Genomic DNA, 25493 nt, shown 5'->3' on the forward strand with positions numbered 1-25493 from the left:
GTCCTCATTTTACCTACCTCGGAAGGATGGAAGGCTAAGTCAACCTTGAGCCTGGTGAGATTTGAACTCGCAGTAATTGCAGGCAGCTGGCAGCTAAGTGCTACTTTAACAGCAGCAGTTCAGTCCACTGCGCCACCAGGCTCAGAATAGTTCTCTCTGTCAGAAAATTCCTCCTGGGTTGGATCCCTCTTTAACGACCTTCCCCCCTTTACTTCTTGTCCTGCCCTCAGGTGCTTTGGAGAATGAATTGATCCCCTTTTCTCTGCGACAGCCCCCAAGTGCTGCCATACCGCTTCTAGTCTAAATGAGTGCGTACAGATACAGATTAACAGAGTTGGAAGGGACCTTGTAGGTCATCTAGTCCAACCCTCTGCCCAAGCAGGAGGCCCTACACCGTTTCTGACAGATGGCTGTCCAGTCTCTTCTTGAAAGCTTCCAGTGATGAAGCTCCCACAACTTCTGAAGGCAACTTCTGTCCCATCTCTTGATTGTTCTCACTGTCAGAAAATTCCTCCTCATTTCCAGGTTGAATCTCTCCTTGATCGGTTTCCATCCATGATTCCTTGTCTGGCCTTCGGGTACTTTGGGGAAAAGGTTGACTCATTTTGTCAAACAAAGTCATACGTTCCTCAACTAGGCAGTTATACCCCAAAAGTGCTTTTTTTCCAAGAGGCAACTGGACTTTCTTGTTTTTCTTTTGAGACGTTTCACTTCTTACCCAAGAAGTTTATTCATCTCTGACCAAATGGTGGGGAATGGAAGGATTTATATTCCTTGCAGACAGCTGGTCGTTTGCATCCTTTTAGAGCAGTGTTTCTCAACCTTGGTAGCTTGAAGATGGGTGGACTTCAACTCCCAGAATCCCCCAGCCAGCGCTGCTGGCTGGGGGATTCTGGGAGTTGAAGTCCACCCATCTTCAAGCTACCAAGGTTGAGAAACACTGTTTTAGAGAGTCGTTGAGGCCACTTGGAAATTTATCTGTGTCCTCGGGGTCACCTTCCCTTCCCCACCCCCCTGTCAGAGCTGAAGAAGCTTCTCAGAGCTGAGAAGGGAAACGTCTTCAAAGAAAAACCAGAAAATCCAGTTGCCTCCTGAAAAAAAGCATCTTTGGGACAACCATGACCTGGAGGATTGAGAATCTCTACACAGCCTGTTTAGGCAGTTATATGTTTATAAGGTTTGCAAGCGGGCTTCCCTGGATGGGGGAGAGAAGCCGGGAGGATAGAATGAGCCTTGGTGGTGCAGTGGACTAAACTACTGTTAAAGTAGCACTTAGCTGCCAACTGCCTGCAATTACTGCGAGTTCAATTCTCACCAGGCTCAAGGTTGACTCAGCCTTCCATCCTTCCGAGGTAGGTAAAATGAGGACCCGGATTGTGGGGGCAATAAGCGGATTTTGTATACAAAAGCACACCGTTCAAGTCCGGGTGCCCCCTCCAGATATACAAAAAAAGTATCCGAACAAGAAGATTCATATAGCTTATGAATGAAATATTTTTAAGTAGTTTATGTTTATAGTTTTTGAGTTATAAGGAGTTAAAGATTTAGGGAGAATATGAATGCAATAATTTGTTAGCATATTTTAGCTTTATGTTTGTGAATGCTATACGCTGTGCCTGTTCTGGGAAGTCTAGGGAGGAGGGTGGGGGGGAAGGAGGGGAGGGAGAAAGGGTGGGGGGGAGAAAATGTTTGTATTTCTTATAAAACTTTTCAATATAAAAAAAAAAAGCACACCGCTTAGGGGGGCCGAAAGCCCTACTAATGTGAATGATGTAGGAATAGTACAGGGTCAGCTATATGAACACTGAAGGACCCTCTTTATTCACATTATTATAAGAAAGAAAAGTGCTTGTTTAGAGATTACACTAAGTCAGCTAAATTCCATTCTTGGTAATATATATCTTCTGAGGGGCCTAGCTGTCAAGAATGCAAGGACATCCATATGAAACAAAAGTTACTTATTATCCAAAAGCAGCCATGAATCTACGCATCAGCAGTCACAGAATTGAGGAAGGTTGTTTAGCTAAGATAATCTTATGAACTAGAAAATAATGAAGGAATTTAGTAATTAGAAAGTGTCAATTATAATGTAACAAATGTATGTTAACCATATATGGAAAACTGCTGTGCTCACAAAATCCTTTGTCTTGAATATGTATAAAAGCAATTGTATCAGACTTCTTTGTTCAGAATTGCAGATACAAATCTGATTCTGAAACTGCGCAATAAACTGTCTCTGGCTGACCCAGGAATGTTGTTCAGTCTCATCATTCCATAACACTACTACGCAGGTATATACAAAAAGTATGAAGGCTATTGCTTAAAAGCATTGAAAAGGATGGCATATAAATCAAACTAATAAATAAATAAATAATAAATAAATAAATAAATAAATAAATAAATAAATAAATGGTACAGTGGTCTGTACCAAATAAATACAGTGGTCTAAAGCACCCTGTTATTAAGACCAGCTGCCTGCAATTACTGCAGGTTCGAATCTCCCCAGGCTCAAGGTTGACTCAGCCTTCCATCCTTTCTAAGGTAGGTGAAATGAGGACCCAGATTGTGGGGGCAATAAACTGACTTTGTATAAATATACAAAAGTATGAAGGCTATTGCTTAGCACATTGTAAGCCGCCCTGAGTCTCTGGAGAAGGGCGGCATATAAATCAAATTAAAATAAATAAATAAATAAAGCCAATTGCGGAGAAAGGAAAGGCGCTTTTGCAAGATCTCCCAATTGACAGCCGGTGGCCAGGCTGCTTTGGAGCAATGCATGCAATGCAAAGGTTGCAGCATGCTGCAAACATCTTTTTTTTTTTTTGCGTGGAGAAATCAGGCGAGGAAGAAACGCGCGGGGCTCGCGCAGAGCTCCGGCCTTCGGGCTCCCGGTCCTCCTTAAGCCGCAGCCGGGCTGCACCGCCTCCCTGCCGCCCTTCCTCGGCACGCCCCGCGGACAGCCATGGCTCTGGGGCGCGCTCTGGGCTGCGCGGCCAGGCGCTTCTCTGCAGCGCCCGCCAAGGTAGGCGGGTGGGCGGGCGCGGCCCCTCTCGGGAGGGCTGGGGGGCTTCCAGAGACCCGGGGTCGAGCAGCAAAGGCTTGGGGGGAGACGGCTGCACCCCTTGCACGGAGAAAGCTTGCGCGGGTCAGCTGCAGATCTGCTAGTTTTCTGCTGGCTCGCTTACCTGCTTACCTGAGCCGGGTTCTTGCCTCTTGCAAAATCCAGTTATTTGGGTTTTGTTTTCCCCCCCGCAGGGAGTTTTCTGCAATTCCCAGTTGCACCCGGTGCGCTTGGGCTCCCAGTCGCTGGAACGCCAGTGTGTAAACCTTGTACCGCAAGGGAGCTTTCTGTTCGCTTGCTTACCTGCCTGCCTGCCTACCTGAGCCAGGTTCTTGCCTCTTTTTTTTTTTTTTGGCTTCTGCCCCGTACAAAACCCAATTATTTGATTATTTTTTTTCCTCTCGGATTTTTCTGCTGCTCCTGGTTGCACCAGGTGCGCTTGGCCTCCCAGTCGCTGGAACGCCAGATTGTACCCTAAGGGAAGTTTAGAGATTGAGGTTAGTTTGGGTTAGAGCAGAGGTCGGGGAACTGTGGCCCCCTTTATGACTTGTGGACTACAACACCCAGAATTCCTGGCTGGCTCAGGAATTCTGGGAGTTGAAGTCCACAAATCAATTTGTTTTGAACTTGCCTTCGTTTAAGTCAGAGGTGGGGAACTCTGGACCCCTTTAAGACTTGTAGACTTCAATGCCCAGAATTCCTGGCTGGCTCAGGAATTCTGGGAGTTGAAGTCCACAAGTCATTAAAGGGCCACAGTTTCCCACCCTTGGATTATTAGAGCAAGGGTGGGCAGCCGTGCCAGCTTTAAGACTTGTGGGTTTCAGCTTCCAGAATTCCCGAGCCAGCCATGTCTCCGTTAAAGTCCACCAGTTTTAAAGTTGTCCATTCCTGGAGTCGAGAGAAAGGTGTTGCTTTGCCAGGCTTCTCATAGTTCCCACCTGATGAGATTAATGAGGTTGCGTCTTGACTTGGGCTGTTGTGCAAAGTGTGGTGGTGTTTAGTGTGGTTTGCGATTACTTTTCACAATTGCACGAAGTTGCCAAGATGATAGTAACTCTCCCCTTCCGACACAAAAGAGGTCCTAAAGCATGATTTTTCAACCTTGGCTACTTTAAGAGGGGTGGACTTCAAGTCCCAGAATGGCCCACCCCACCGGGTGTGTTGCAAGTCTGGCTCACCTTAAAGTAGACAAGTTTGAAAAACAGGGCCCTAAAGCTTCACCGGTTGGATTTCTGCCCATTGCATATTTACAGTAGTGGCCAAAATTGTGCAAAAGAGTATTTTTGAGGTTTGATAACACCAGGTTTTTTTCTTTTTTGAGTAATACCATAAAATTATATATCAATGGAAAGATAATTGAATCAAGAATGTAATACAATAACTTTTATGAAGGATTTGCTATTAAAATAGCAATTACAGTATAAAGAAGAAAAGTGAAACATGTAGAAAAAACGAGATATGCAAAAATTATCATGTCAGTTAATAGTTGGGTAACCTTTAGCATGAATGACGGCCTTACAACATCTTCCCATGGAGTGAACCAAGTCTTTGAGTTCTGCAGTTGTTATAATGTGAAACCAAGATTAAATGATGGCTTCTATTAACTGGGTTTTATTGCTGGGTCGCTTCTGAGTAACAAGTTTCCTTAGTCGGCTCCATAGATTTTCAATTGGGTTAAGGTCTGGGCTATTCCAAGGCCATTCCAGCAGTGGAATATAATTATCCTGAAACTCCCCACTAAAAAAGTGGTATTATTAGCCATCAAACCTCAAAACTTTTCCCAAAAAGTTTCCACAATTTTGACCACTACTGTAGTTGTTTATAAGATTGTTTAAGACACTTCAGGTGCAAGTCACTTGGGGAAGTTGACAACAAGCCAGGTGCAGAAATAAGTAGATACACACAGAATGCAATAAATCAAAACTACATTCAATTATAGGTAGTCTGCTACTTAACAATCACAGTTGTGAGCAAAATTTCCCTTGGTAAGCAAAGTAATTGCTAAGCAAGCCATGACTAATTTTCAACCTTTTTTTTTTTTGCCATGGTTGTTAAACAAATCACTGGAACAACTCCTGTTGTTAAGTGAATCATATAGTCATTAAGCGGATCCACCTTCCCCCATTGACTTTGCTTGTCAGATCTGGGATGCTGCAACCATCCTAAATTCATGCCAGTTGCCAAGCACCTGAATTTTGATCTTGTGACTGTGGGGATGGCTGTAAGTGAGTCATAAACCATTGTTTTCAGTGCTGTTAAGGATATTCTTGGCTCATAACCGATGTTATGGGTTATTGAGCAGAGTATCCCTTGAGTATGCAGATGAAAGTGGCTGAGAGTGAATAACCACAGTTAATATACTGACACACTGAGTTGTGGTAGTCTTTTACTTTTAGAAAAAAGTAAAGCAAAGTCCAATAACAATCCAAGTCATACACAGATAAGGCGATAGTTAAAATATCAATTCAGGGATATTCCAAGTACAAAGTCTTCTTACCAGTTGTTGTCATTACACAATAAAACAGTTCTTCAGTTTCAAACAGGAACAAGTTCAGTGTTAAAGCATTCAATAAATAGTAGAAAGCTACAAGTAGCAATGATCAAACAGTGATCATGCAGAGAGAACAAGTGGAGAATAACAGCAAATAAGCAGGTAAAATGGTGTAGTATCCACACAAGCCATGATTCAGGCTTCCCCTTAAGTACATTGGCTACAGAGCTTAGCCAATCAGGATGCAGGATGATGCAATACAGTCTTAAAGCAATATAATACCTTTTGACAAACATGTATTGATAGTTTCTATATTGCCTGACCAACTAGTTAGACAATAGCCATTTCCTAACAAGTGCTTTGAAGGATCGATAAATGAGTGGTTATAAGTCCAGGACTACCTATATTAACAATTGCATTTTTAATAACCCTGGTGTTTAAAAACCTTCCAGAAGAGCCAGATTTTGAATAGCTCCCAAAAGAGTGGGGGGGTGTCCAGAGGAGGAGGAGGGGAGCCCCCACATAGAGAGAACACCCACTTTTACTTTCTCAAAGTTGTTAACAAGATGAAGGGGACAGCCCTCTGTACATGCACAGGGGCACGCTCTGTTCCTCCAGACCGGCTTTCTTCCTGGGAAGGGAAATCCTGCTTTGGTATGTGGGGATCTTCAGTAGACATTCTCAATTGATTCAGGTGGTGGTGGGGGCAGGATCTATTGGGGACAAGCCACCTCTCTCCTTGTCCAGCCAGATTTTGGTGTCACAATAGATCTTTGCACAAATCTAGTCTACAGCTGCAGTGCAGACAAGATTAGGTCTACAAGAGATCCAGCATGTAACAGTCTGAGCCCGGCAAACTGGGTGTCTGTTGCTGATCAGAAGTAGAGATCTACTAGATCTCCAGTCTCCCCCCCACCCTCACCCCCCCCCCACACACACACTTAGAGATCCCCATCAGAAGCATTGCAGCTGGGTTTTATTTGGGACTGAAGCTATTTCTGTGGTCTGACTCTAAAGCTAAGCAGGGCCAGGCCTGGTTAATATTAGAATGGGAATCCTCTAGAGAGTTCTTGGAAATGGAAAAGTCATCCTGTTCCCAAGAACATTGTAAGGGGAGGTCCACAAAGCCACCAGGAGTTGAGCTCCACTGGACAGAGGCTTTCGCTTTAGAAGAATAGCCTAGAGTAGGAATAGGAATAAGAACAGGAATAAGAATAGAATAGAATAGAATAGGAATAAGAGTCGAACCTAATTAGAACAGAACAGAATTAGAATTAGAATTAGCTGGAAGGGACCTCGGAGGTCTTCTAGTCCAGCCCCCTGCTTAAGCAGGAGAACATATACTATTTCAGATAAGTGACTCTCCACTTGTTTCTTAAAAAACCTCCAGAGATGAAGTGCCCACAATTTTGAAGGCCAGCTGGTTAATTGTCCTCACTGTTAGGAATTTTAAATTCCCATTGGTTGGGGTCTGTTTTAGTGCCTCGGGGAAATTGGTACAAAACCGTAAAAAAGGAAAGGATGAAGACTCTGTGGGTCTGCTGAACCCACGCTGGGAAGGAGAGGTACCCATGGGGAATAAATAGGAGCCCTGGTGGCGCAGCAGTCTAAAGCACTGTTATTAAGATCAGCTGCCTGCAATTACTGCAAGTTCAAATCTCACCAGGCTCAAGGTCGACTCAGCCTTCCATCCTTTCTAAGGTGGGTAAAATGAGGACCCGGTTTGTGGGGGCAATAAGCTGACTTTGTATAAATATACAAAAGTATGAAGGCTATTGCTTAACGCATTGTAAGCTGCCCCTGAGTCTCCGGAGAAAGGCGGCATATAAATCAAACTAAAAAAAAAAAAATACAATGTAGAGTTGCCACCGCTTCAGTTGAGACAGCCACAAACAAATTCGGGCTTCCATCTTTCTGTCATGATCTCCACATGGCCTCCTTTCCTTCCCCAGGAGTGGCTGACAGAGGATTTCCTCAATTCCCTCAGAGCGATTATGGGGGGCCCCAATGTGTCCACGGCCACTGTTGTCCGCGAGCAACATGGGCAGGACGAATCTATGCACAGGTATGTCTTTTCTACATTGGGAGGCCAGAAAATGCGGCGCACGCGATGGCTGAAAACGGGGCCCGAGGGGACGTGCGCGTGGCCCCCCAAGCTCTTTTCCCTGGCATGCCCACCCACCCGGAGGTCAAACACAACCCTGATGCAGCCCTCCATGAAATCGAGTTTGACCCCCCCTGTCATAGATCCTAGTCATAAATCTGGTGTCTCCTGTTTGGTCCTCTGTGGATGTTGAGGAAATGGGAAATCTCAGACTTTTGAAATAATTTGGGGCTATATTTCCTCTGGTACGGCTGGGAATTAAAAAAATGGATATATAGGTAATCCTCGCTTAGCGACCACAATTGCGACCTTGCTAAGTGCCGCGGTCACTTAGCATATGACCTCAATAACATGTATGACCTCATTTCCACTTCAGTCATTAATCAAGTCACTGGTTGTTAAGTGAGCCATCACATGGCCACAACTTACAATTTTGCGGCCGGCTTTTCCCGTGATTCTGTTTGTCGGAAGCCAGTTGTGAAACACGCAAATGGCGATTGCATTACCACGGAGGAGGATGCTACAGGTGGTCAGAAATGTGAGGATTGCTCACAGAACTATGCTTGGAACAGTCACTAAACAAGGCATTCAGTAAGCGAGCTCTCCCTGTATCTCTCGATCTTTTCAAAGCCCGAATTGTATGTTGGATGAGCCCTTTTCTTTTGGGGTCCCTGGAAGAATTGTTGCTCTGGCCCCCAAATGGTTCCATCTGCTGTGGTGGGGGCAGAGCTGGGCTGGCTGTTTTGCAAAAGCCTTTTTAAAAGGTAAAGGTTCCCCTCACACATATGTGCTAGTCATTCCTGACTCTAGGGGGCAGTGCTCATCTCCGTTTCAAAGCCAAAGAGCCAGCGCTGTCTGAAGACGTCTCCGTGGACATGTGGCCGGCATGACTCAATGCCAAAGGCTCACGGAACGCTGTTCCCTTCCCACCAAAGGGGGTCCCTATTTTCCTACTTGCATTTTTTACCTGCTTTCGAACTGCTAGGTTGGCAGAAGCCGGGACAAGTCACGGGAGCTCACTCCATTACGTGGCACTAGGGATTTGAACCGCCGAACTGTCGACCTTTCGATCGACAAGCTCAGTGTCTTAACCACTGAGCCACCACGTCCCTGTAAAAAAGTTACTCGTTATTATTTATTAAAAGTTGCTATTCAGCTAAGGTGCTCCCAGCCTCCTCTGTACAAGAAGTCCTCGACTTACAACAGTTCGTTTAGTGACCGAAGTTACAACAGCACTGAAAAAAGTGACTTAGGATGGCTTTTCACACTTACAACAGTTGTAGCATTTCCATTATTACGTGATCAAAATTCAGATGCTTGGCAAATGACTCACAGTTATGACAGTCGCACGGGGTCACGTGATCCCCTTTTGCAACCTTCTGATGAGCAAAGTCAGTGGGGAAAGCCAGATTCACTTAACGACCATGTTACTAACTTAACAACTGAAAGTGATTCACTTAACAACGGTGGCAAGAAAAGTCGTAAAATGGGGCAAAACTCACTTAACAAATGTCTCACTTGACAACGGAAATTTTGGGCTCACTTGTGGTCATAAGTCGAGGACTACCTGTATAGAGGCTTGCTATGTTCCTCCCTCCTAGGAACTGCCCCCCGGATGCCGTGGTCTGGCCCCAGAGCGTGGAGCAAGTCAGCTTGCTGGCAGCGACGTGCTACAGCCGAGGGGTTCCCGTCATCCCCTTCGGGACGGGCACAGGACTGGAAGGGGGGGTCACTGCCGTGCAGGTAAGAACTGGAGGAACTGCGGCCAGGTAGAGCAGAGGCTGGCCTGATCCCTGCAGAGGCTCTGGGGGCTTAATCCTGCATGGGATCTGGCCGGAGTCTTAATTGGGGGTCGCTCTAATTCAGCTGGACCTCGGGGCCTGGATCTCTGCTTGGTCTACATTTAAGTCAATGTGGTTTCTTCAATGCTGGTTGGTGGGACCTTCTGAGCTTCGGTTGGCCAGCTGGGACAGCTGTAGGAATGGATCAATTTTACCGTATTTTTCAGAGTATAAGACGCACCTTTTTTCCCCAAAAAAGAGGGTGAAAATCTGGGTGCGTCTTATACTCTGAATCAGGGGTGAAATGTAAAATTTGTTACTACCGGTTCTGTGGGTGTGGCTTGGTGGGGGTTAATGTGACTGAGTGGGCGTGGCCAACTTTTTTTTTTTTTTAAACTTTTCAAAGCATTTTTTCTAATGCTTTGAAAAGCCTCTGCTGATCAGGCAACTTAGCTGGGATCGTCAGAGACTTTTCAAAGCATTTTTTTTACCACCTCTTCGGCCAAGAGGTTGCAGAAAAAAATGTTTTGAAAAGCCTTTGAAAATCCCAGCTGAGCCGGGCGATAATCAGAGGCGCTTTTTTTATTTTTAAAAGCATTTTTGGGGCTGAAGAGGTTGTAGAAAAAATACTTTTAAAAGTAAAAAAAAAAAAAGCCTCTGATGATCGTGCAGCTCAGCTGGGCATGGAGGTGGGGGCACAGGGATTTTTGCTACTGGTTCTCCGAACCACCCGCCGCCATCGCTACTGGATCGGGTGATCCGGTCCGAACCGGGAGCATTTCACCCCTGCTCTGAATGTAGCCCTGGCGGTTTCAGAGGCTGAAAAAAGCATCAGAAACGAAACTTCAGAAAAGAAGCCCTCAAACAGAGCTTCAGAGGCTTTTTTTCTGAAGCTGTTTCAAAGGCAGAAAAAAAAGTTTTTTTTTCTGAAACAGAGTTTCAGAAGTTTCAGAGGCAGAAAAAAAAGCAAGGCACAGAGCTCACAACCAAGGAACCTGTTGCTAAAATTCACCTCTAGGAACAGCTGATTGGGGGTATTCCGGGAGGCCGATCCACCTGCCAATCAGCTTTTTTCTTTATTTTCCTCCCCAAAAACTAAAGTGCGTCTTATACTCCGAAAAATACGGTAATTCAGAATAGAGAGAACGGACCTTGGAGGTCTTCTAGTCCAGCCCCCTGCTCAGGCAGGAGAACTTAGACCATTTCAGATAAGTGACTGTCCAGTCTCTTCTTAAAAACCTCCAGTGATGGAGGATCCACAACTTCTGGTGGCAAGCTGTTCCACTGGCTGATTGTCCCCACTGTTAGGAAGTTTCGCCTTAATTCCAGGTTGCTTCTTTCCTTGATTAGTTTCCATCCGTTGTTTCTTGTCCTGCCTTCTGGTGCTTTGGAGAATAAGTTGACCCCCCTCCTCTTTGTGAACTGTAGACTAAAGCACTGTATGGATGGCTTGGACACTTGGCACTTAAGCTGTGGCTTCTTTTATTCTTGGATAAGCTACACGCAGCATCCCCCAAGCCTTAAAACCTGGTTTGTCAGCTGCAAATGCCTGGGTTCCCAGGCACTCCAACCCACCCCAGATCACATTAGGATTTGGTGTGTTGGGTGAACCATCCCCGAATGGCATGGGATCCTAGTCCAGAATCCAGAGTTTCCCCGGGCATTGAAAGGCTGAACCACGAGGAGAGAGATCCAGATTCAAGTCCTGTTATTAGAAAGGGGGAGACAAATAAGAGGAGGGGGTCGCTCTCCATCAGCCTGATAGCCAGGTTCCCTTTTGCACCTAAGTCTTCTGCTTAATGGCCCTGCCAGGTTCTGCTTTTAGCTGGGTGAGCCGTCTTAATTAGGAAAAGAACAGACTGTTTCAGCAGGTGGGGGCTAAGAAGGGCTATGAGAGACTACAGCCCCCCCCCCCAGTTTGGAATTCTAGGTGGGTTTTCCTTGTCAGGGTGCTAATTAATCCCATTCTGCTTTTGGGTAATTGCACCTTGATTTAGAGAAGTGGATCGAGACCTTTCCTTGAAGTATACATTAAGAAAATAAACCCGAAGATATATTTTCTAAGAAAAACTCATTTATTTGTTATAAAGAAAATAAAACATCTCACTAGTCTAATTAATTACATTTTGGCAACGTTCCTGCCGGCCACCTCTCCTGGTCGGACCTCCTGGCAGGAGAACAAAGAAAGTAAGAAGAAAGTGAAAGAATGTAGACATGCGCAGTATCAGTTACTGATAAGAACTTGGCAAGCTACGGTAAGTCTGAAAGTCCAAAAATAATAGCTCATCTGGTAAATACAAAAACGCAGTGACATTCCTAACTTACATTTACATGAGACGTGATTGTTGTTGTAGCATGTCAGTAAGATAGACAGAGCTATGAGTAGTTAGGAGTGGACACCACCAGGAGATTCCATGGCTGCAGCCTAGAGTAGGAATTTGTAGAAGCGTTAACGGAATGACAGAGTCTATGGAAGGGACCTTAGAGGTCTTCTAGTCCAACCCCCAGCTCAGGCAGGAGATTTGATTTTAAGAAACTTTATCTGAAGTAAGAGATATGAACCCTGGTGGTGCGATGACTAGAATGGAGCAATGCAGGCTAATCTCTGCTGACTGCCAGGAGTTCGATCCTGACCGGCGGCATGGTTGACTCAGCCCCCCATCCTTCCAAGGTCGGTAAAATGAGGAGCCAGATTTGGGGGGGCGGGGGGGAATATGCAAATAATGCTTATCTTATTTGCATATATAGTGCTGTAAAGTGCTAGGGGGTGGGAATATAAGTCTTAAGTGTTATTGCTGTTGCTAATATCAACTGCATCTTTATAATCTGAGTCATGGAGTTGTGTGAATCCTGCCTGTGTTTTTCCCACCAGGGAGGTGTCTGTGTCAACCTGACGAAAATGGACCAAATTTCGGAGCTTAACCCTGAAGATTTCACGGTTGCTGTAGAGGCAGGAGTGACGCGGAAGGCACTGAACAAATACTTGCGAGGGAACGGTCTCTGGTTCCCTGTCGGTACGGCAGCTTGGAGACGGAGGTGGGTGGGGGTGGGGTGTCAGTGGGCCAAGGTTGGGGGGGGCTTCCCCTAGCAAAGTTGGGAGGGGCTGTGTTGGTATACCTGTCCAGGTGCTCCAGCTGAGGCTCAGGCAGGGCCCCTGGGGGAAGGGTCTAGATCCATGATGGGGAATCTATGTCATGTGTGTGTTCTGCCCCAGCTCCGGATCCCACGGAGTGTGACACACACCAAGCTCCAAAAACTCCGTTTATTACAAACAGACCCCTTTCAAAATGCAGGCTTTCAGTGCAAATGTCCTTATCAGCCTGCTATAAAGTTACAAAGAATAAACAAAGTCTGACAAAGGTTGGCAACCAGCCGAGAAACCAAGATGTGATAAGAAACTCACTCTCCAAAATGCTCTGCGTAATAATTAAACGTTGTTTCCAGCAACAATTGCTAACTGCGTGCGACTTAAATAGGCACCAATGAGTGGCCAATTAGCCCCAAGCCTTACTCTCGAGGAGACCTCCTCCTCCTGAGTAGCCACTCCTGCCTTTTGGCAGCCCTGCGTGCTCGAGCATTGAGGAGAGGCTCCTCCACTTCACTCTCTGCACTTGAAGGAGCCTCTGGAGGTTCTGAAGGCCCTGGCTGAGTCTCTGCCTCTGGCACCACAGCCTCTTCAGCCTCCTCGCTGTCCGACGCGAGCGCCGGCTGCACAGGCTGCTGGCACGACACCACACCAGCCTCCTCGTCGTCGGGATCAGCCACAGGCCGTGCAGGCCGCTGGCGGGCCACAACAGCGTGTCGAAGGTGGCACACAGAGCCATCTTTCTGGGCACACGAGCTGTCACCTGCAGCTGGACATGTGCGCGTGCACCAGGTGGTGTTGGGGCCTCTGGTGCGCATGCGTGCAATTCAGGGGACCCAGCTGGTCTTCCAAGCTCTCCTGCGCAGGTGCATGCGTCCGAGAATACTTGTGCACAGCGCGCGCATGCATAGATGGTGTTCACACATGTGCATTGCCCATGCAAAACCATGCACATGTGCAGATGGTGCGCTTCCATGCGCAGTGCACAGGGGAGCCACTCTAAAGCTATGCGCATGCGCAGATGTGCAGTTGCACGCACAGTGCATGGGAGAGGAGCCACACGTTGGCATGTAGTACACACACATCCAAAGCGCTTGAAGCGCGTACCTGTTCGGCACTTGGTGAGTAAAAGATTCGCCACCACTGGTCTAGATTTTAGATTCACAGAGTTGGAAGGGACCTTGTAGGTCATCTAGTCCAAGCAGGAGACCCTAACCCATATCTGACAGATGGGAGTCCAGTCTCTTCTTGAAAGCCTCCAATGATGAAGCTCCCACAACTTCCGAAGGCAACTTCTGTTCCACGGGTTGATTGTTCTCATTGTCAGAAAATTCCTCCTTATTTCCAGATTGAATCTCTCCTTGATCAGTTTCCATCCATTATTCCTTGTCTGGCCTTCAGGTGCCTTGGAGAATAGCTTGACCCCTTCCTCTCTGTGGCAGCCCCTCAAATGTTGGAAGACTGCTCTCATGTCTCCTCTGGTCCTTCTCTTCACTGGACTAGCCAGGCCCAGTTCCTGCAACCGTTCATCGTATGTTTTAGCCTCCAGTCCCCTCATCATCTTGGTTGCTCTTCTCTGCACTCTTTCTAGAGTCTCAACCTCTTTTTTATAGTGTGGCGACCAAAACTGGATGCAATACTCTAGGTGGGGTCTTACTAAGGCTTTATAGAGTGGTATTAGTAGCTCCCTTGATCTTGGCCTAAGAATTGGCGTAAGGCTCATGCAGTTGTTGGGAGGTGGGCGAGGGTCTCAGGTTCTCCTCTCCCTTTGCTTTTCCCTTCCTTCTCAGACCCCGGGGCCGACGCCTCGCTTTGTGGCATGGTGGCCACTGCAGCCTCCGGGACGAACGCGGTGCGTTATGGCACCATGCGGCAGAATGTCCTCAACTTACAAGTGGTCCTGCCAGATGGGAGAATCCTGCACACAGCCGGGCAGAGCCGGCGGCCCAGGTATTCCCTCGCCTCCCTCTCTCTTCCCCCTTGGGTCACATCTGGGTGGGTGGCAGCCAGGGAACTCTCTTGGCAGAGGTCTCGGGGTGAGCTTTCACCTTCCAAAGATGCCTCTTCTGTGGTGCCCTTCAGAGATGCATGACTTCCCCACTGGCAGCAAGCGCTCTGAGGTTTGCTCAGGAATGTTTAAACCAGTTTGGATTAGGATTTAAGGCGACAGTCTAGAAACCAGGACAGTCTTGAGTTCTAGTCTTGGCCCAAAGTCCAGTCACCAGAAGATGTTGAGTTCTAGGCCTGCTATGAAGTTTCCGAAAGATGCCCTAATTAATTCTTGAGCCTCGAGCCAAGTTTCAAAAGAAATCCAATCATTTATTAAGAGCAACATTCTGGCAATTACTCAAGTGGTGTCAGCTCTGACCCCACGTAAGTTACAGGCCCCCATGACCGTGTCTCCGCCCTCCTTCCTGGGCATGTCATAAATCACATTCTCCAATGGACCACGTTGGCGGGTGACCCCACCCCTCCTGCTGGGGGATTCTGGGAGTTGAAGTCCACCCATCTTCAAGCTTCCAAGGTTGAGAAACACTGCTTTATTCTAACTGTGTGGCCTGAGGGGACCTCAGAGCCTGCTTTCTTTTTGCCCTGCTATCCCCTCTATTTAATAAAAGGTTCCTTTTGAAATGCTAAAGTTTCGAGAGTTTTTATTTTCTTGAATAAAGGGGGGGAGGCCAGGCCTTATACCTAGGTTGTAAGAGCCTGGTGGCGCAGTGGACTAAGTGCTGTTAAAGTAGCACTTAGTTGCCAGCTGCCTGCAATTACTGCAAGTTTAAATCTCACCAGGCTCAAGGCTGACTCAGCCTTCCATCCTTTCAAGGTAGGTAAAATGAGGACCCGGATTGTGGGGGCAATAAGCTGACTTTGTATAAAAAAGAACACCACTTAGGGGACCCCGAAAGCCCTACTAAGCAGGTATATACAAAAGTATGAAGGCTATTGCTTAACGCATTGTAAACCGCCCCGAGTCTCCGGAGAAGGGCGGCATATAAATCGAACCAATAAATAAATAAATAAAGAAAATAAATAGGTTGGGTTCTCAGACCTCACCAGGTTCTTCCTTCCTCTGCAGGAAAAGCGCTGCTGGATACCACCTAACGGGGCTGTTTGTGGGCTCGGAGGGGACCTTGGGGTTCATCACCCAGGCCACGCTGAGACTGCATGGTATTCCTGAGGCCACCGTGGCAGCCATCTGTGCCTTCCCCAACATCCGAGCAGCTGTGGACAGCACCGTGCAGGTTCTCCAAGCCGGGCTCCCCATTGCCCGCATTGGTGAGTAGGACCCCAGACGTTCGTGGGGGAAGGGGAACTGGGAGGGGGGAGGCAGAGTAACAGCAACAGCATCACTTAGACTTATATACCGCTTCATCATGCTTTGCAGCCCTCTCTAAGCAGTTTACAGAGTCAGCCTATTTGCCCCCAACAATCTGGGTCCTCATTTTACCCACCTCGGAAAGATGGAAGGCCGAGTCAACCTCTTGAGCCAGAGAGAATCGAACTCTTGGTAGTGGGCAGAGTTAGCCTGCAATACTGCATTCTAACAGGAAGGAAGGAAAGAAGGAAGGAAGGAAGGAAGGAAGGAAGGAAGGAAGGAAGGAAGGAAGGAAGGAAGGAAGGAATAGCAGTTAGACTTATATACTGCTTCACAGTGCTTTACAGTCCTTTCTAAATGGTTTACAGAGTTAGCCTCTTGCTCCCAACATTCTCGGTCCTCATTTTACCCACCTCAGAAGGATGGAAGGCTGAGTCAACCTTGAGCAGTCAGGATCGAACTCCTGACAGTGGGCAGAATCAGCCTGCAATGCTGCATTCTAACCACTGTGCATCATGGATGGATGGATGGAAGGGCAATAGCACTTAATCTTATATACCACTTCACAGTGCTTTCCAGCCCTCTCTAAGCGGTTTACTGAGTCAGCCAATTGCTCCCAACAATCTGGGTCCTCAGTTTACTGACCTCGGAAGGATGGAAGGCTGAGTCAATCTTGAGCCAGTCAGGATCGAGCTCCTGGCAGTGGGCAGAATCAGCCTGCAATACTGCAGTGTAACCACTGCGCCACCACAAAACTGGGCAGAGAGGAGGCACAAGGTTTCCATTCGTGTTGTTTGAGGAAAGAGAATTTGCAATCAGATGGGACTGTGGTGGCAGTTCTGGAGGAAGAGGGAGTTGTGTCTGAGGAGCTTGCATTTCATTGTTCAAACTATGGCGGGGGGGGGTCTTCTGGAACTGGGCAGGCTCCATTACGGTCATAAATAGAGGACTACCTGTAGTGTGCAATTCAAAAACTGGCTGCCGGTCAAAAACTTGGGAAGCCAGATTGGCTGGGCCCTCTCCTATTCCGGAGCCTCCTTCCCCCTGCAGAGTTCCTGGATGAGGTGATGATGAGGGCCTGTAACCGCTACAGTGGCCTGAGCTATGCAGAACTGCCCACCCTCTTCCTGGAGTTCCATGGCAGTCAGCAGAGCGTGGAGGAGCAAGTAGGGGCGACAGGTATGTCCCATGTAGAGGGGCCTGGGAATGGGGGGGGGGCGTATGGCTGGACCTGGTTTGCACAGCGCATGACTACTGTTCTCTCTGATTGGTGTTGCCTTAGCGAGGTGTGTGAATTCAGCTCTGCGTAGGGCTTGGCGATGCATGGACCCCAGATGCTTCTGTATAGGTAGTCCTGTATATCATCATCATTTAACGACTCAATAATCCCTTGCGGGGTGGAGTCTGGGCAACTGAGTGGAGCTAGCAGAGCGTTTAGTTGCTGGATGCCCTTCCTGTCGCCAGTGCGGAGTTTTATTCAGCAGAAATATTCTCAGTGTGCCCAGAGAGAGAAATATCTGCCTCTACCTAGGATCGAACTCACAGCCTCCTGATTGTGAGGCGAGAGCTCCACCTCTAGGCTATGCATCACTCAGTGAAGGGAATGACTCATCATCATCTTTTAACGCTCCCATAATCCCTTGCGGGGTGGAGTCTGGGCAACTGAATGGAGCTGAGTGTTTTGTGGTTTTTTTTGTTTTAAATTTGATTTATATGCCGCCCTTCTCCGGAGACTCAGGGCGGCTTACAATGCGTTAAGCAATAGCCTTCATCCTTTTTGTATATTTAATACAAAGTCAGCTTATTGCCCCCACAAACTGGGTCCTCAATTTACCTACCTTAGAAAGGATGGAAGGCTGAGTCAACCTTGAGCCTGGCGAGATTCAAACTTGCAGTAATTGCAGGCAGCTGGTGTTAATAACAGTGCTTTAGTCTGCTGCGCCACCAGGCTCGCAGTGTTTACTGGCTGGATGCCCTTCCTGTCTCCAATGCAGAGTTCCCCCCCCCCAGCAGATTTATTTATTTATTTATTAGTTTGATTTATATGCCACCCTTCTCCGGAGACTCAGGGCGGCTTACAGTGCATTAAGCAATAGCCTTCATACTTTTGTATATACCTGCTTAGTAGGGCTTTTGGCCCCCCCAAGCGGTGTTCTTTTTTTATACAAAGTCAGCTTATTGCCTCCCCACAAACTGGGTCCTCATTTTACCTACCTTAGAAAGGATGGAAGGCTGAGTCAACCTTGAGCCTGGTGAGAATTGAACTCGCAGTAATTGCAGGCAGCTGGCAGCTAAGTGCTACTTTTAACAGCAGTTTAGTCTGCTGCGCCACCAGGCTCCTCAGTGTACCCAGAGAGAGAAATATCTGCCTCTACCTAGGATTGAACTCACAGCCTCCTTCCTGATTGTGAGGCGAGAGCTCCACCTCTTGGCCACCGCACCAGTCATATATGTACTCCTGTATATGTACTCCTTGAATTATGGCCTCAATTGAGCCCCAAATTTCTGTTGCTAAGCAAGACAGATATTAAGCGAATATTTTGTCCCATTTTATGACCTTACTTGCCACAGCTGTTAAGAAAATCCAAGCAGCGAAAACAATTAACTAACAGTTAATGAACAATCTTGACAAGGAGAATAATTAACCAGTGGAACGGCTTGCCACCAGAAATCGTGGGCGCTCCATCCCTGGAGGTTTTAAAGAAGAGACTGGACAGCCACTTGCCTGAAATAGTATAGGATTTCCTGCTTGAACAGGGGGCTGGACTAGAAGACCTCCAAGGTCCCTTCCAGCTTTATTCTGAATAATGGATTGAATCGCTGCAGTTGTTAAATTAGTACCTTGATTATTAAGTGAATCTCACTTCCGGCCTGACTTTGCTTGTGAGAAGGTCGTAATTATAAAGATCATATGATCCTGTGTATATCATAACCCAGTGATGGCTAATCTTTTTGCCATCGTGTGCCAGGAAGGGACGGGGGGCGGGGAAGGTTCGTGCGTGCGCGTGACCACACCCATAATGTGCCCCGCGCATGCGCACGCAACCCCCCCCCCGCTCCTGGCATGCAATAGCCCAGTAGGCCCGTTTTTCTTTCTCACCTGGCTCCAGATCCTCTCTATGCATCTGGGGAGTTGGAAAACGGGCTGTTTCGGGCCTCCGAGGGGATGGGGAAGGCTGTTTTCGCCCTCCCCAGATGCATAGAGAGGATCTGGAGGATCTGGAATGAGAAAGAAAAACGGGCCTTCCACACCCCTCCCCCAGGCCCTCCGGATGCAGGAAACAGCCTGTTTCCCTACTTCTGGTGGACCCAGAAGGCCCGAAAATCAGTTGGCCGGTGCGCACATGCACGCCAGAGCTGAGCTGGCGTGCCAGGCAACATGGCTCCGCGTGCCACCTGTAGCACCCGTGCCATAGGTTCGCCATCACGGTCATAACCATTGTAAATATGAGTCATAAAAGCCACCTCCTATGACCTTCTGACAAGCGGAGTCAAAGTGGGAAGTCAGATTCATTTAATAATCAAGTTACTAATTTAACAACTGCAGTGATTCAATCCATCATTCAGAACAGAGCTGGAAGGGACTTTGAAGGTCTTCTAGTCCAACCCCCTGCTCAAGCCGGAGACCCTATGCCATTTGCCTAGCATCCAAATTTTGATCATGTGACCATGCTGCAGTGGTCATAACAGTCATAAAGGTCACAAGCCACTTTTTTCAGTGCCGTTGTAACTTTGGATGGTCACTAAACGAAATGGTTGTAAGTCGAGGACTACCTGTATGATTCAGTAGATCACGGTGGAATCATCCTATAAACTAGATCAATAGGACCAGATTGCCTTGGTGGCAGAAGTGGGATGTAATGCAAGTCTCCCTTTGCAGAGGCGATTCTGCAGTCCAACGGGGGCTCAGATTTTGCGTGGGCCCGGGAACCGGAGGCCCGTGGGCAGCTCTGGGCAGCTCGACACAATGCTTGGTATGCAGCTTTGGCTCTTCGTCCCGGCAAAAAGGTGAGCTGGAGGGCAGCCAGGTTATCTTGGAAGAACAGTCCCCTATTTTGTAGTTTGGCTCACTTCTCTGAACGATCTACCTTGCCTTGCACTTTCCCTGATCCCAGTTCTGAGTTTCAAAACTGGTTGATGATGTGGGTCTATAGCAGTGTTTCTGAACCTTACACTTAGGGAAGAAAAACCAAAAGGACACATATAAACTGGGTGAAACCAGGCTTAATAGCAGTGACTGTGAGAGGGATCTGGGAGTCTTAGTGGACAACCAGCTAAATAGGAGCCAACAGTGTGCAGCAGCAACCAAAAAAGCCAACGCAATCCTAAATTGCATTAACAGAGGGATACAGTCAAGATCAAGGGAGGTACTAACACCATTCTATAAAGCCTTAGTAAGACCACACCTACAATACTGCATCCAGTTTTGGTCACCAAACTATAAAAAAGATGTTGAGACTCTGGAACAAGTGCAGAGAAGAGCAACCAGGATGATGAGGGGATTGGAGGCTAAAACATATGAAGAACAGTTGCAGGAACTGGGCATGGCTAGTCTAGTGAAGAGAAGGACCAGGGGAGACAGGAGAGCATCTTCCAATATTTGAGGGGCTGCCCCAAAGAAGAGGGAGTCAAACTATTCTCCAAAGCCCCTGAAGGCAGGACAAGAAGCAACGGGTGGAAACTAATCAAGGAGAGAAGCAATTTAGAACTAAGGAGAAAATTCCTGACAGTTAGAACAATTAATCAGTGAAAGGACCTTCAGAAGCTGTGGGAGCTTCACCCACTGGAGGCTTCCAAGAAGGGACTGGACTGCCATCTGTCAGAAATGGTGTAGGGTCTCCTGAATGGACTGGGGGTTGGACTAGATGACCTACAAGGTCCCTTCCAACTCTGTTAATCTGTTATTAATCTGTTGTTATTATTATGATCTCAGCCACTTGAAGATGTTTGGACTTCAACTCCCAGAATTCCCCAGCCAGCCCAGCTCCCAGGAATTCTGGGGGTTGGAAGTCCATACATCTTCAAGTGGCTGAGGTGGAGAAACCCCGCTCTAATGCAACCTTTTACCCTTCCTCAACTTCCCACAGGGCTACTCCACAGACGTGTGTGTCCCCCTCTCACGCCTCCCTGAGGTCCTGCTAGAAACCAAGAAAGATTTGCTGGACTCCAACCTTACAGGTGAGCTGAATGTGGGTTGGACACTTTAGTCACGAGGCTGTTTGGTGGTCCAGCCCAGGACATGGGAGAATGAAGGCAAGTTCAAAACAAACATATTAATCTCGGCTGCATAGAAGTCTTTCTCAATTGGTGTCATTTAAAGAAATAATTAACAGAAGCTGGGTTTGCACAACATACTGAGCTCTGAAGACAGGTCAAAGAAAAGTCGGTTGCACATTAACAGGTTTTCTGCAAACAAATAAAACGGTATTACGGCTAAACCTTAGCTGGGATCACACGACACTGAAGCAGAAACTACCCCATCCTGGCCAGTGAGAGTTTCAGTTGGAAGGTGGACTTGTCGAGTCTCACTGTGGCCAGAAAATTATCCTCCCGCAGTCATAGGAACATTTTTCAGATTTTCGGCAAAATTGCACCAGGGGTTTGGCTTAATGATGGCGGCATTCGCGCTTATGACGGCCACACACACAAAAAAAACCCTGGCAAAATCATGTTTTATGGCTTTTACAACTTAAGACCATGCTTCGTTAGGGTCATAACTTGAGGACTACCCAAAATCATATATTAACTGGCCAGTTCTGGTACGGTATAAGGAGTGGTTGGGTGTTGTGACTCAGGCCCACGTAGTTGATATTAAATGCAAAACAGTTCCAAAAAACAAACAGATTTTATTAAAACAGCTGAGAATTAACTCATTCTCAGTTTATTCCAAATGAAATGAAAGCAAAGTCCTTAAAACACCAGTCTTTAGTTTATCTCTGACCTTGGGATAAATAGGCAAACTGCCAAATGCTTTTCTTGGCAACAGTTCAGGAATTTAAGAAATAACTACAGCCAAACAAGAAGCAATTCTCTCAACGGTTGTTTTCTGGCAAAGAGGCCAAGAGCCGTTGCTGGTTTTTTAAGCCTTATGGGAGGGGCCGTTCATCTCTTGGCCTTACTCCCGAGTCGTTCTCTCTGCTTTAGCTGCTTCTGCCTTCTGGCAGCTCTTCTCATACGTGCACTAGGAACAGGCTCCTCCTGTTCTTCTGCCTCTCTACTGTCAGTCTCTGGAGGCTCTGGAGTCCGCACATCGCTCCCCGATGGCCCTGGCCCCATCTCTGCCTCCGACGCAGAGCCCTCATCCGGGCCTTCCCCAGCCTCCAGGGCTGGCCCATGTTCTTCCTCAGCCTCATCGCTCTCTGACTCCACTGCCAGCTCCACAGGCTACTGGCGGACCACAACATTGGGTATCTTCCAGAAGAAAAGGGTGTCCTCCTTGATTTGCAAAACAATGGGCGCTGCGGTCCCAAAGAACATGTTTAAGGAAGGTTGAAACGAGGGGTGCTGTCCCTTTCACGTCTCCAGGTCCTCTTGTTGGCCACGTTGGGGATGGCAACTTCCACTGCCTGCTGGTTCTTGATCCTGAAGACGTGGAAGAAAAGGAGAGGGTGGCTGAGTTTGCCAAACGCCTGGGCAGGTAGGCTGGGGTGGGTGGGAGAAGCCTTTTGTGGGGTGGACGAAAGAGCCCCTTGCCCACACAAATTGGACAACAGAAAAGGTGGGGTTTAAAAGCCTTGTAGCCAGAGACATCCCCCTCCGGTCCATGTTGGGGGAAGGCACAAGTGACAAGGAATTTAGAAAAAAAAATCTTGGGAGATTTTTGATTCTCCAATCCGGAAAAAGAGAGAGAGAAAAAAAAAAGAGAGAGAGAGAGAGAGAGAGAGAGAAAAGAGAGAGAAAAAGGGAGACTCAAAATAATCCGCCTTGATTTTGGTTTAATAGAAGATGGTGAGAAAGAAACCTTGTCAAGCTTTTCAAGGTTCTGTTATTCTACTTTGTTATAATAAAGGAACATTACTGGAATTCCTACTATTTAATTTAATTAATTAATCAAATTAATTAAATTTAGATGCTGCCCCTCTCCGAAGACTCAAGGGCTAGGTAGACTTAGCCTACCTGGAAGGGGTAGTGCAGAGGTCTTCAAACTTGGCAACTTTAAGACTTGTGGACTTCAACCCCCAGAATTCTCCAGCTGGCTGGAGAATTCTGGGAGTTGAAGTCTACAAGTCTTAAAGCTGCCAAGTTTGAAGACCTATGGGGTAGTGTGTCCGTTTTCAAAGGTGCTCCCGGTTCCTCTCTTAGGCCAACAAAGTTAAGGTGGGCCCTTCTGAGTTTCTTTCCCACTCTCGCCTTTGTCTTGAGGCCGAGTCGTCTTCCCTACAAGGGTCTTTAGCAGCTTGCACGTCTTTTCTCCAAGTCCCTTTGGATAATCCTTTATTCCTGGGCTGAAGATTTTAGGGATAAAGTGTTTTCTGGATGATGAAGAATAGGCTCCTAAGGGAAGGGATAAATTCAAGAAGGGAGGGAGGGAGAGAGGAAGGGAAAGAAAAAGAAAGAAAAAGAGAGAAAGAAAGAGAAAAAAAGGGAAGGGAAGGCAGGAAACGAAAAGGGAGAAAGAAAGGGAGGGCAGGAAGAGAAATTAGATAGCTGACAGGTGGATGGATAGATATGAGAGAGAGAGATGATAGAGAGAGATGAGGGAGGGAGGGAGGGAGGGAGGAGGGAGGGATAGATAGATAGATAGATAGATGATAGATAGATAGATAGATAGATAGATAGATAGATAGATAGATAGATAGATAGATGATCACCCAAAGGCCAGACAAGGAATAATAGATGGAAACTGATCAAGGGGAGATTCAACCTAGAAATAAGGAGGAATTTCCTGACAGTGAAGATAATTAATAGGTGGAACCGAATTTGCTTACAGAAGTTGTGGTAACTTCATCACTGGAAGCTTTCAAGGAGACTGAACTGCCACTTATCAGAAATGCTGTAGGGTCTCCTGCTTGAGCAGCGGGTTGGACTAGATGACCTACAAGGTCCCTTCCAACTCTGTTAATGATAGATGGATAGATAGATAGATAGATAGATAGATAGATAGATAGATAGATAGATAGATGATAGGGAGAGAGAGAGAGAGATAGGTAGGTAGGTAGGTAGGTAGATAGATAGATGATAGATAGATAGATGATAGATAGATAGATAGACAGACAGACAGACAGACAGACAGACAGACAGACAGACAGACAGAGAAAGAGAGAGGAAAAAATGCCTAGTTCCTTTACTTGTCTTAACCTTGGAAGTGATATTTGGGGTGCGTATTTTGACCTCTTTTGCCCCTTTTCTCCAGGAGAGCCTTGGCAGTGGGTGGCACCTGCACGGGGGAGCATGGTATCGGCTTGGGCAAACGTCAGCTTTTGCGTGAGGAAGTAGGAGAAGTGGCCCTCTCCACCATGCGGCAGATCAAGATGGCCTTGGATCCCAAAAACCTCATGAACCCTGGAAAGGTGCTCTAACCACAGGAAGGCTTGGCTGGGAGACTCTCCTGAATCTGCTTTTCTTGCCGAGAAGTCCAGAGTGAGGCGTCTTCGCTTTTATCTCCTCTTTCCAGCAGAGTCAGAAATACAACAATTAACCAAAGTCAGGTGTTGTGGTTGTTCTCCAGAGGTGTCTACAACGAACACCTCATACTAAACTATGTTTAATTCTAGTCTGCTGAATAAACGACGGTAGGCTGGATTCACAGGACATGATAACTCAAAACCAAGAAAGTGGCTTAGCAAAACCTGAAAACTCTCTAAACCTTGGCAACTTTAAGGTGCATGGACAGAATTCCCCAGCTGGCATTCTTTTAGGATCTGTGGACTTCAACTCCCCAAATTCTTCAGCTGACATGCTTTTAAGATGCATAGACTTTAATTCCCAGAATTCCCCAGCTGTCATTCTTTTAAGATGAGTGGACTTCAACTCCCAAATTTTTTTTAAAAAGTTTTACAAAAAGAAAAAAAAACAAAAATTTTTTTACAAGTATTTCCCCACCCCATCCCGCCCTTCCTTACCCCCCCACCCCCCTCCCAAACTTCCCAGAACAAAATATAGGGTATAACAATTAACAATCATATGCTAAACTAAGCTAATAAACTAAGGATTCCTATCCCCCCCTTCACACTTTAGCTCCCCTTTTACTTAACTAAATATACTCTTAATTTTTCTATTCATTCATAAGCTATTTGATACTTTTTAGTCCGATATTGCTTTTGAATATAATCAATCCATCTTCTCCATCCCGATATATATCTTTCTTGTGAGTGATCTTTCAAATATGCTGAAATCTTCGCCATTTCTGCCAGATTCGCAACTTTTAATGTCCATTCTTCAATAGTTAGGCAAATCTTCCTTCTTCCAATATTGCGCTACCAAAAGTCTAGCTGCAACTGTGCTGGCTGGGGAATTCTGGGAGTTGAAGTTCACGCATCTTAAATACTACAGCCACCTGTCAGCTTCCTTTGGATTTTTACCCACTTGAAAAGGGTGACGTAGCATTGGCAGCCATGCCCCTGATAGGCACAGTAAGCATACGGAACTTGGCAATTGTCCGAATTTGTCTTACAAATCTATATTAAAATTAATGCTGTGTGTTTGTGTGGTGAGA

The 25493-nt window shown here is 46.8% G+C and overlaps 1 protein-coding gene across 3 annotated transcripts; it reads left to right on the forward strand.

Moving 5' to 3' along the window:
* Positions 1–2742: 2742 nt before the first annotated feature.
* Positions 2743–25493, forward strand: LDHD (lactate dehydrogenase D). 3 transcript variants are annotated; one of them, XM_034425534.2, is made up of 11 exons: positions 2743–3022; positions 7505–7617; positions 9258–9399; positions 12310–12451; positions 14313–14472; positions 15599–15798; positions 16889–17017; positions 19719–19846; positions 20926–21016; positions 22364–22475; positions 24192–25493. In XM_034425534.2, the coding sequence occupies exons 1-11, from the start codon at positions 2963–2965 to the stop codon at positions 24355–24357; spliced, it is 1443 nt and encodes a 480-aa protein (XP_034281425.2). In that variant the 5' UTR covers positions 2743–2962; the 3' UTR covers positions 24358–25493. The 3 variants fall into 3 exon arrangements, with proteins under 3 accessions (XP_034281425.2, XP_034281426.2, XP_034281427.2); XM_034425535.2 differs by lacking the exon at positions 22364–22475 and having other exon boundaries at positions 2910–3022; positions 24192–24481; XM_034425536.3 differs by lacking the exons at positions 2743–3022; positions 7505–7617; positions 9258–9399 and adding an exon at positions 11999–12108.

Source organism: Pantherophis guttatus, chromosome 11, assembly GCF_059756535.1.
Source record: "Pantherophis guttatus breed Tessera chromosome 11, ASM5975653v1, whole genome shotgun sequence".
Classification (NCBI taxonomy): Eukaryota; Metazoa; Chordata; class Lepidosauria; order Squamata; family Colubridae; genus Pantherophis; species Pantherophis guttatus.

Excerpts from the sequence above, each read along its gene's own strand:
- LDHD (XM_034425534.2), top strand. The coding sequence starts at position 2,963 with ATGGCTCTGGGGCGCGCTCTGGGCTGCGCGGCCAGGCGCTTCTCTGCA. Across the intron at positions 7,618-9,257 it reads CAGGACGAATCTATGCACAG|GAACTGCCCCCCGGATGCCG; the intron begins GTATGTCTTTTC and ends CCTCCCTCCTAG. Across the intron at positions 22,476-24,191 it reads TTTGCCAAACGCCTGGGCAG|GAGAGCCTTGGCAGTGGGTG; the intron begins GTAGGCTGGGGT and ends CCTTTTCTCCAG.